Source organism: Oncorhynchus keta, chromosome 28 (genome assembly GCF_023373465.1).
Source record: "Oncorhynchus keta strain PuntledgeMale-10-30-2019 chromosome 28, Oket_V2, whole genome shotgun sequence".
In the NCBI taxonomy this organism is placed as follows: Eukaryota; Metazoa; Chordata; class Actinopteri; order Salmoniformes; family Salmonidae; genus Oncorhynchus; species Oncorhynchus keta.
The window spans coordinates 50,102,789-50,114,722 of NC_068448.1; the positions used below are offsets into that span (position 1 = coordinate 50,102,789).

The window sequence follows — 11,934 nt, forward strand, 5'->3', positions numbered from 1 at the left end:
CACCCCCGACTATAATGGGTTAAAGAGTTTCAACTTGTCACACACTCTAAACACATGCATACAAGCAAGCCATATCAGAACTTCTTATTGTACATCACTACAAACCAATGTCTACAATTCTATAAGACAAATTATTCAACAACCACGTGGTTGAATTTAACAGAAGTGAGAGGGGAGTGAGCAACAAAGGATAAAACACATGTAAAAAGTAGTTCATCAAATGTGATAGAAAATGTTTGCAAGCCTTCCACTGTGAGGCACACAGCACAACCCCAAATAAATAAAAAAATAAAGGCAAAGTTAGTGAAACACATGAGTCAGAAGTAGTGAGTTAGTAAAGGGTGGGATCAGGAGGGAGGAGGGAGGTATAATTACGGTAAGACACAGGGAGAGGTACAGAAGGAGAGAGAGAAAGCGAGAGAGAGAGACAGCAAAGAGAGCCCTGCCCACTCTCACAAAACCATTCAACTTGTGCACAGTGAGCACTCACAGACTCCTACAGAGACCTACTCTTCCCTGGGGTAACCTTCTGAGGACGACTGACCTTCCCACACAAAACCTCCCAAGGATCAGACATCATCTCCACTCCAGCACTGGCAAGACCATCTTCGGTCCACACCTCTCCTTCTTCAGCCAGCTCTCCTTTTTAAACACAAGGATTATTCTTTTTCGTTCTCACTTTTAGGTGTCACTTTTTAAACTTTTATTCCAAGTCTTACAGCACTGCTGACTAAATTTATTTTTCCAGAGCTTACCTTGTCTGGAGGAGTTTTTAAAATCTCTTTTGGCAGAAGGACTGATATTTTTCCCCCACTCTCATCATTTCACCTACTAGTTGGTGCTCGCTGCGCTGCTCTCTACGTTGTCCCGGCAGCAGACCTGTCTAGTCCAGGATGTCTCCTTTGCCCCTGCTGAGTGGGATGTTGCTACTCTTTGCCCATAGCTGTGGCGGGGCCGGCTCTTTGTCCGTGGCGATGGGTGGTGGCCAGACGCCACCACAGACCCAGTCCCAGCTGGTGCCGGAGGTTACCGACTGCCCTTCCTGTGCCCTGGCGCGGCTCAACGAGGAGGAGGATGACAGCAAACCCGAGGTGGTGGAGGCAGTGAAGAGGCACATCCTCAACATGCTGCACCTACAGGTGCGGCCCAATGTTACGCACCCGGTGCCCCGCGCTGCTCTGCTCAATGCCATCCGCAAGCTGCACGTGGGAAGAGTGGCCGAGGACGGCAGCGTCCAGATCGAGGATGGGGGCCACGGGCGCCCAGATGCCGCCGACATGGTCGAGACGACTGAGATCCTTACCTTCGCAGAGGCCGGTGAGTGCCACAGGTGTGTGTGTGTGTGTGTGTGTGTCCTTGTCTAAGGAGTCAAAAACAGAAAAGCAGCCTTGCTAAACGCTACAAAGGCTATAGGACTGTAACCCAGTTCGGCAGGTTTGCAGACCTAATTCTTTGAAACGACAGGCTCTCGACCTGCTTAATTCCACCTGTGTGAAAGAACAGTTCAACCTGTTGACTCTACCCAGAGAGCTGCTCCCACCCCCACACCTTCCCCTGCCACCCCTCCCTTAAGGTCCCTAATGACCCCCTGCTGCTTTTAAGAATACACAATTATCTGCTTAGAAAGCTCCCAGGCTTGTGTTCCTTAGCTCCCGTGTGAAGTTATTCAGAGTAGTGCAGTAGCAGTCGCCGGGAGACCGAATGAGTGTTTTTCTTAGAAATGGCAGCGACAGCGAATAGAGAGAGAGAGAGAGAGAGATATTAAAAATAAATGTAAAAAAGGCTCCTCAGGTTAAAGAAAAATAAACTCTTATCCAGGTACTGACTCTACTCGGTTTTCTTCTTCCACAGGCGGGTTTAAAGCCTGCTGTCGGGTGTAGAGTGGTGTGTTCAAAGGTGCTGTCAAACCTATGATGTGTAGGGAGATCTGAGTCTGCTCTGACTTAGATAGCCCAGGAGGGGAACATGGAGTATAGAAAAAGCTGAACTGTGCCGGGCACAAGAACCATGTTCCTTTTCCTCCCATAGCAAATTATGACTGCCATTGGAGGTGTAGAACATTTTACAGTACAGTATTTTGGAAAGGGCTATTCGGTTCGGAAATACAGTACTGTGCAATTGGTGAGGTGATCTTGAGTGCTCATGAATCTCTGTTGGAGCGGGGGAGTGCTTCAATGAGAGTGTAAAGGATGTGTACTCCAAGTCATGACTGGCATTTGCAGTGAGTTCACAAGGACTTGACAGATTACGTTTAGCGAACTACTGCAGTAGACCTACTCACACTCACACAATTTATGTTTAAAACCAATGGTCAGACACACAATGAAGAAAATGAGAATGTCCTTCATTGTGTGAAGTTGCTGTTCCTGTTATGTGATAAAAACAAACAAACAAGGAGGTAAAAGCAAAGAATTCTAGAAAAACGATGTATATTTTCAACGTAGTCTCTTCCTCTATATGGGTAGTTAGACCCAACTTTCCAACTTGTCCATTAGGAATTCTCTAAATATTCATCTTAGAATATGCATTTTACAGTACAATTTGAAAGAGTTCTCAAGTAGCTATAACATGGCATTGAAAACAACATTTTTTTTATGTCAGAATTGGGGGAAATAACATTTATTTATTGATTTATTGATTAATGCATGTATTGAGGTTGAGAAAACAGAGTCAAGTTAAAAAATAAAACAGTTTACCTCACGTCATTAGAAAATGCTAGCATGCTGATTACTGGAGCCAGGTTCCCTCCCTGATGTTCTCAACAGCATACACTTGAAATAAATGAACAGTTGAACCATTTAGGAAAACCTAAGTGAGAGTATCCACTATGATTAAACAAATGTTGATGAATTAAACATGCAATTGTAAGGCATCTGCAATAGGATTATGAGTTTGCTCAACTAAAATGTCAACACACAAACTTTCTGTTGTGAGCATCAACATATTTTTCGAACAGTGTGTCACCATAAATACCACGCCTCAAGCTTACATCAATATGACAAAGACAGACCTAATATTATTATACCAAAGCCTTAGCATAAAGATCAGGAAGCCGACAAAAATATACACTACCGGTCAAAGGTTTAGAACACCTACTCATTCAAGGGTTTTTCTTTATTTGTACTATTTTTCTACATTGTGGCATTTCTGCTTGGGGGGTCTTTAATAATAAATACAAAAAACTGTAAATAACTAGGGTTAAATTAACCACGCAGCAGGGGCATTCTGCTGCATATAATTGCTTCATTCAACGGAATATGGGGCCCAATAATTATTTTGGGCTGTTGGGACAGTATCTCATGAAAGAGCCTTGCTCACTGTGTGGAAAGTGCTGAGTGCTGGTAGTGCCAATTTCCTCTGCAGTCTGTGCTCACTATCCCCTTCAACCCCCCTACCCATGGAGTATAGCAATTAATTAAACATATCATCAGTGAAATTCCGATGTCCACATTTATATCCACATTTATCTTCTGGTAGCTGTGTCTCTTTAATCGCACAGCTGTCTCTGGACACCTTAACTGGGCGACATAGACTAACTATAGTGACTGCAAAGATTTGTTTGTGATTTAAGAAAAGAAGCACGCTTTCTCATGAGACTGAATATCATCAACATGTACATTTGTATGTGAAACAGTTATTTTCTGCCTATTTGGTGTAAGTTAAGTAATAGTTCCATTAAAATGCCCTCATCAGTCATGTATTTTACGTATCCAGCACTGCTATCAGTTATCAAACTCAAGCACTCCTCTCACAAGGACTTTGAGGCTGAGAGGTCACATTCCACATCAGTTACAAAAGAGTCTCACCTCCTAACCATGTCGCTCCAATAATAGTTAATTACTTTTAGATTGTAGTACAAAATAGCAGTCAATGGAAAGTTATTGTACTGTAGCCTAAATTGGCAAGTCTCCTTTTTTGGCTTGTTAACCTGCATGGTTGACAGGTTTAACTACGGTTTGATTTTGTCTCATCTCTCCATTTGGTATATAATGCAAATGAACCATCAGTGCTGCTTAGAGCAAAAGACAAAAAAAAGACATTTGCTGTTTTTTCCCCTCAATGCTGCCACCACCATTCATTCTTGTGCCGTGGCCAGAGCAATTAAATGTGTTTTGTAATGTGACGCCAAAGCTCTTGACATCACCAACGGAGTCTCTTTTCTGATCTCTCCAAATGAATATCATGCTGCCGAGGCCTACTCCAAAAGGGTGTCAAGAAAGTGTCCCGACATCGAGTCGGACGAAACCTTTATGGTTCATAGAGACTATTAAGCAAAGCCCAGACAAACAGAAAAGAAACAGCAGCCAGTATCTTCAGGCAATAGTAAAAAGCAAGGAGAAAGAATGTGATAAATGTGGAAACTTTGTAAATAATTTCACATATCTCTGGGCTGGTCAAATAAAAATAAACCGACTGGTGGATGATGCCTTTAGGATCCGGCTGGGAGTCCGGTGTTCTGTTGAGTTGTGTAGCTTTTCAAACAGGATAGGAGGGCATCCACGTTCCCATGAAGGCCATGGTGCCTCACTGAGAGGGAGAAAACTAGAAGCCTTGGACAGGTCTCATTGACTTCCAATTCATATGGGCCCAATCACTCCTCACCTCACCTCCCCACTATGACAGCCCATGTGTGGCAAGGTTTCTTCTTGCACACTACCTACACCACAGTATTTATTGGCTTGATTCAGCCACTAACATCTGTGAACAGATATTAACCAGCGACAGAGTAAGCAGGAGAGAGGGATAGGATCAGGTTTACAGGTTAGTCAGAGCTTAGTCAGATCTATTGTATCTTCACATTTGTTGTGACTGAACCGTCTTCTGGTCAAATGTGTGGTATGATTGCAAATCATTGGGTGCTTCTCCATCTCCCTCACTAATTACTGTTGTCATTGGAAATTTGAATAGAGGATTTGAATGGAATAATCTTGGCATAGACCAAATAATATATATTTGGGGGGATTACAACCCTTATTTAAATAATTACAACCTGGTATTAAAGAGCAGCTAGATAGACATAAAGTCTCTCACTCTCCCAGTCTCCAAAGGTTAGGAGTCTGAGGAGGCTGTATTTCTCCCGACTTTGCTCATTGTTCTTGGGAGTGCCTTGGCCTGTGATGCCTGGACTGCGGTGACTCAGAGCGACTGCTGCACATCTTCCTGGGCCTGGGTGTCTAATTGTGTGTACAGGGTCATAAATCAAGCCCACCGCTGGTTCATCTCCTTCCAAAGAGGCCAGCACAGAGTGTTTTTGCAAGTGAGATAGTGGAGTGTGAGAACGGAGAGGCTGAGAGTCCAAGGAAGCAAGTCAAAGAGGTTACAAGACTGATGGCACCACTGACCTTTGCAATTCCTGTGGTCAGTCGGTGGTCAGTTTATCGACTCGGCTGAGATGGAACGTAATCGTAAATGCTAGTTGGACTTTTTCCAAAGGGTTCAATTTGTATGCAGATGCACTCTGTTAACCTTGCAAATAGTGCTTCTGGGAATGCTATTGGAATGATTTCAGGTACACATGAGATAGCTTGTAACTTTTTTTTTAATCGGTCTATTAAAAGACAATTGCCATGAGCCCTACGATGTTTTACAAGCATTCTTAAAATGTAACTGCTTCAATTTGGTGGTGATCGCATCTAACATACATCCTAATGGCATTCATAGAACACTGGGTTCTTTGCACAATGGCTCTTCAACATTGCTGTCATTGTCAGGGAACATTCCTGGAATGTCTTGAGACCCACATATGGTTGTGTTAGAGCAGGCAAGTGCACCATTCAAGAGAAATCAATTTGGAAAGAATAAGGTTGATTGGCACTTTCAGAGAAAAATGCTGCTACAATTCTGTTATCATTATGATGATATTTTTCAAGAAATGCATTAAAACTATTCCTTATCGAAATAAGTCAACAACAACAACCAAAAAGTGGTTATATATGATGCTGTCCAGGATACAGTAAAGCCATAATAGTTTTGTGCTTGATTTATCAAACCAGAACTCTTTCAAAGTTGCAGCAGGCAAAGAGGCAAATGTGAAAAAGACACATTTTTTTCAAAGAGTACTCTGTTTAGTCTGCTCTGAAAGTAGGTCTACTAACTAGTGGACGGAGAGTTGGCAGGTATTAAAGCTGCGACAACTACCTCCAATACAACTGGCAGGTCACGGGTTTGCAGAAACATCAGATACATGTTGTATCGGATGGAGTTCATGTGAATCAATAGGCAATTTTGTTGAACTCCTATCAAATTAGGCAATCAAACTGTATAAACGAACTGCAATGTCCCTTACATTGGTAAACAATAAACACCGCAAGAGTGTGTTATAGTGTTATCCTTCTTGTTATTGATGTGTTGCCTCCGTGGTAGAGTGTTAGGGCTCCATACAATATGACTGGAACCTCTGGGGAGAGATCAAAGACCTTTCGCCCTCCAAAGCTAAACTGGATTAAGAGTGAGCATATTGACTACATTAATTAGGACAGTATTTGGATAGAACAGGAACCCACCACTAATGCTCCTAAGTTGTCAGTTAATTCGCCCCCCCCCCCTGTGCAAATTGTCTTTCTCATTGGCAAAATTCTTGTTTACTGTTCAGAGGTTATTGTACCGCTCTTTAGTTGATTCCAATTATTTTCTCACAACTTATTTCAGGAACCATGATGGGCAGCGATGCACTCAAACCCTCTTCTCAGGGCAGGTTTTCTTTGGGTTAGGGCCCCCTTGGGTTTGTACAGTCCCATTCTTTAGCCTCAGTGCTGAATTACGGAAGAACAATGACGGAGCAACCACTGGCAAAGCCAATGATTTCTTTGCCTGTGTTTGTGATGTAGACAGTTACAAACACTTGTGAAAATCAGTCTGCAATAGAGCATGCTGGGAAATGTGATAATGATGGGAGTGGTTTTAGCTTAGCACTGGTTATTATTACCAACACTTGGGTTATTTTACATCAAACACCTGAATCAACACGAGAAACGTTACACTGACAAATCAACACTAGGTTAACTGGCCAATTTGCTGTGTCGATTCCTTTGATAATGACATCACAGCCACTCTGAGAACATTCAGCTCATTCTTGTCTAGCTTTTCTTGCATGGGACTCCAAGACCTAAGGAGCGTTTTTTAAGGAGAGGCCATCAGAGCACAGGTGCTTGTGTACTGAGCAGGAGACAAAGGCTATAAGTTAAAAGCATATTATGCATAACCCATCATTAATTAGCTAAAAATAAGGGTAATACTGCATTAAATGGATTACCCGAAAGAGGTAGGCTAGGACATCTATATATCAGGCTATACAGTATTTCAATCTACAACAGGATAATCTATTTTGGGTGCAGTTTGAATGGAGTTGATGGAAAGAGAGAAAAACTGCATTCACGCGTTCACGTATGCACTGATTGAAAGCAACAATATTCTTCGAGTGGTAAGCTGTTTGAAAACTCTGCAGGTGCAATTAAAAAACAAGGTGAACCCGAATTCCAGATGGAGATGGGTAAATTAGACGTGAATTCTGTCTTTATATTACTGTAGCATAGGCTATTCTGCAGCAAATGTAGGCCTACCTGTCCCAAGACTTACAGCTGTAATCGCAGCAAAAGGTGGCGCTACAAAGTATTAACTTAAGGGGGCTGAATCATTTTGCACGCCCCATTTTTCAGTTTTTGATTTGTTAAAAAAGTTTGAAATATCCAATAAATGTCGTTTCACTTCATGATTGTGTCCCACTTGTTGTTGATTCTTCACAAAAAAATACAGTTTTATATCTTTATGTTTGAAGCCTGAAATGTGGCCAAAGCTCGCAAAGTTCAAGGGGGCCGAATACTTTCGCAAGGCACTGTATATAAAATTGTTATCATTTACTGGTTTCTCGCAGTTATTCATCCCGGGAAATGGGAGTGTAACCGGGTTCCCGCCATTCAACCCTAACCCAGAGCCAAATGTAATATCAAGAAAGTGAGCTTCAATTGTTGTTAAGACATCACATTGTAAAGATTTTCCTCTGTAATTGGAAGGGATTAGCTTGGACATTCAAAGTGATCTGTTAGGAGAAGCTTTCCAGAGGCGTGCTTGTGCTTAGGTCCCAGGACATAAGCCACATTTGGGCCAGAGCTGGTAGATTTGGTTCATCAGCACGCCTCCCACAGTGGCACATGTCGCCACATCACAAGTGAAGTCACATCTGCCTGTGAAAACTGTAGTTATTATGGGTAATAACTGAAATCCTTCAACCTCTTGCTGTATCTCTATGTAATACTATTGTGTACTTTACAGTATGCTGGCTGCCACCAGTAAAGGTGACACAAAGAGATTATGCAACGTTGTGGCATTTAAACCTCCCCAAAACATTTTCTTTTAGGAAGAGGTGAACAGTATGTGATGGACAGTGCTGTTGTGTTGTGTCTTGCTGTGTGCTTGTGAATGTGTGTGTGTGTGTGCAGTGAGTGAGTGAGTGTATACACGTCGCAAAACATATTTGAATGTTGTATGCTAAATGTACCATTCTACTGTCTCTCCTGTAAACACATTTCACTTTAATGTTAGCAAAGGACATTACAGATTATTTTCAAATTGATGTGCCCACAAGTATGAATGATGAACTGAATGAAGCAAATTTGGAAAAAGAGAAACAGACTCGTGCCTTACTCTGCGTGAACTCATGTCATTGAAGTCATTAAATAAGTTATTAAATATAGAGATAGAGGCTCAAAATAAGGGCCTATTTTAAGTAATTAAATAAAGGTGAAATAAATAAATAAATAAATGTCATGTAAGGAAATTCTAAAGATATGTGTGCCATCTCTAAAGTGACTCAGTCTGATAGATGTGGCCCTATCACACCCCACCAGACTCAGACGTGGCCGGGGCAGTCCAAGAATCAGACAGCAAAACCTTTACTTACACTGAAATGAGCTCAGACTTCGCTACAATGCTTTACTAATCGAATTCTCCGATCCTCTCTCTATTCTCATCCTCTCTAGGTGACTCCCAGGGTGTGGTCAACTTCCTCATTTCCAAGGAGGGTGGTGAGCTGTCTCTGGTGGAGCAGGCTAATGTATGGATCTTCCTCCGGCTGGCCAAGACCAATCGCAGCCGTGCCAAGGTCACTATACTCCTGTTGCAGCAGCGCCATGGCGGAGACGGCCATGAAGAGTCTGTGCTACTGGCCGAGAAGGCAGTGGACACGCGGCGCAGTGGCTGGCACACTTTTCCCGTGTCAGCCAGCGTCCAGGCCCTGTTGAAGGGTGGCGGAAGCATGCTCAGTGTGAAGATCTCCTGCCCGCTGTGCGCCAATGCTGGCGCCACACCCATCCTGGTGTCGACCAGCGGCAACCAGGAGCGTGAGCAGTCCCACCGGCCCTTCCTCATGGCGGTAGTGCAGCAGGGCGAGGGCGGCGAGCCACGGCGACGCCACAAAAGGGGCCTGGAGTGTGACGGCAAGGTGCGTGCTTGCTGCAAGCGCCAGTTCTATGTCAATTTCAAGGACATTGGCTGGAGCGACTGGATCATAGCACCGGGGGGCTACCACGCCAACTACTGTGAGGGCGACTGTCCCAGCCACGTGGCCAGCATCACAGGCTCCTCTCTGTCCTTCCACTCCACCGTCATCAATCACTACCGCATACGGGGCTACGCGCCCTTCCAGAACATTAAGTCGTGCTGCGTGCCCACGAGGCTACGCGCCATGTCTATGCTCTACTACAATGAGGAGCAAAAGATTGTCAAAAAAGACATTCAGAACATGGTCGTAGAGGAGTGTGGCTGCTCGTAAAAGCCTGGCGGAGCTGGTGGGGCTTGGAAGTTGGTCTCATGCCCAGAGAGACAGAACTAAACGGAAGAGGCCCTTTATCTCTCTCTCTCTCTTGCGTGCAAGACACTGTCAAGACCAACTTTTATTTGGACTCAATGACTGGCTTGTTCTCCATCGTTGGCAAGTCCAGGGGGTATCTATAACTCAGAGAAATCTCTGTGGCACTTTCAAAAAAAATAAAAATAATATCTAATATATTTTTGTTACAAAACAAAGGGAGGGAGGTGAGAGGATATTTATGTGACCCAGATGCGGTGTAGTTGCTCCTTTCATGTACTGCAAGATGAGAGACCATGCGAATGAGGTGCCTGAAAAATATACAGTTGAAGTTGGAAATTTACATACACCTTAGCCAAATACATTATTTAAACTCAGGTTCACAATTCCTGACATTTACTCCTAGTAGAAATTCCCTGTCTTAGGTCAGTTAGGATCACCACTTTATTTTAAGAATGTGAAATGTCAGAATAATAGTAGAGAGAGTTATTTATTTCAGCTTTTATTTCTTTCATTACATTCCCAGTGGGTCAGACGTTTACATACACTCAATTAGTATTTGATAGCATTGCATTGCCTAAATTGTTGAACTTGGGTCAAACATTTCGGGTAGCCTTCCACAAGCTTCCCACAATAAGTTGGGGGAATTTTGGTCCACCGCACCAAAGTACATTCATCTCTAGGAGACAGAACACGTCTCCTTCCTGAGCGGTATGATGGCTACGTGGTCCCATGGTGTTTATACTTGCGTACTATTATTTGTACATTTGGAAATTTCTCCCAAGGATGAACCAGACTTGTGGAGGTCTACCATATTATTTCTGAGGTCTTGGCTGATTTCTTTTGATTTTCCCATGATGTCAAGCAAATAGGCACTGTGTTTGAAAGTAGGCCATGAAATACATCCACAGGGACACCTCCAATTGACTCGAATGATGTCAAATAGCCTATTAGAAGCTTCTAAAGCCATGACATCATTTTCAGGAATATTCCAAGCTGTTTAAAGGCACAGTTAACTTAGTGTAACTTCTGACCCACTGGAATTGTGATACAGTGAATTATAAGTGAAATAATGTCTGTAAACAATTGTTGGAAAAATGACTTGTGTCATGCACACAGTAGATGTCCTCGCCGACTTGCCAAAACTATAGTTTGTTAACAAGAGATTTGTGGAGTCGTTGAAAAACGAGTTTTAATTACTCCAACCTAAGTGTATGTAAAATTCTGACTTCAACTGTCCAAACTATGCAACTTGTCAAGTATTACAATTCATATTTTTTTTTGCCTGTTTCATTTTCTCAACTGTTTACTTTTTCAAAACTTAAAAAGAGGAAGACTTGTTTGAGTGTACGTGGGTGTATGTGTTCATGGTGTGTACGTGCTTGTGTGTGTGAGTGTGTGTTGTTGAGAGATACTTGAAAGAAACAAATTGGACCAGATGCTGGAACCAAACATTTCTCTATGTATAATTATTATAATTTGCTATTGATAATAATATTATTGTTTGTTGTTTTTGTTACAATTTTGTTGAAAAACGTTACGAACGTTTTCAGTTTGCACTATACCAACATTCTGATCAGCCTAGTCACAAATATCAATGGTATTCTAAGAGAAGTTAAAAAGCACTTATGAATCAAAACATCTATAGAGCACATGAGTGTAAAATAGAGATAACGAGAAAAAAAGACGAGTAGATGTAATTTTGAGAACACATAGACATATTATTATAGCATTTTTTGACCACCAAAGAGTTTTTGTAAGTATTTCCAACCGTCATTTTGAGGCTGTTACAGATCACATGTCAGCATTAGCGTAGCCTAGCATCAGTGCCCAAACATTCCTTCTGCTCCTGCACAATGACTTCATTTCCCATAATGCTTCACTCTAAGCTATACTTTTCACAATACTATCTTGTTGGAGAGCAGCATATTATTATGTTATTATTGTATTATTATTTGATTTTTATTGTAAAAGCACTTACTGTAGGCCAATTTGTCATGTTTTGGCAGAAAATGAATGTCTCCATTGAATTTGGAAGTCTGAAATATTTTTCCTGAAATTCTAGTTAAAATAGTTTCATATTTCAAAATATCTCGCCAAATATTGGAGGTCCCATCTTACACCAAGTAAAA

General features: G+C 42.2%; 1 protein-coding gene across 1 annotated transcript; it reads left to right on the forward strand.

The window, feature by feature from the left end:
* The first annotated feature begins 383 nt into the window (after nucleotides 1–383).
* On the forward strand, nucleotides 384–11,090 carry LOC118361549 (inhibin beta A chain-like). Its single transcript, XM_035741566.2, has 2 exons — nucleotides 384–1,317; nucleotides 8,976–11,090. The coding sequence occupies exons 1-2, from the start codon at nucleotides 894–896 to the stop codon at nucleotides 9,764–9,766; spliced, it is 1,215 nt and encodes a 404-aa protein (XP_035597459.1). The 5' UTR covers nucleotides 384–893; the 3' UTR covers nucleotides 9,767–11,090.
* Nucleotides 11,091–11,934: the final 844 nt, after the last annotated feature.

Bases quoted from the DNA above. Each gene is read 5' to 3' on its own strand.
- LOC118361549 (XM_035741566.2), top strand. From the start codon at position 894: ATGTCTCCTTTGCCCCTGCTGAGTGGGATGTTGCTACTCTTTGCCCAT. The intron at 1,318-8,975 runs GTGAGTGCCACA...CATCCTCTCTAG, and splicing joins CCTTACCTTCGCAGAGGCCG to GTGACTCCCAGGGTGTGGTC.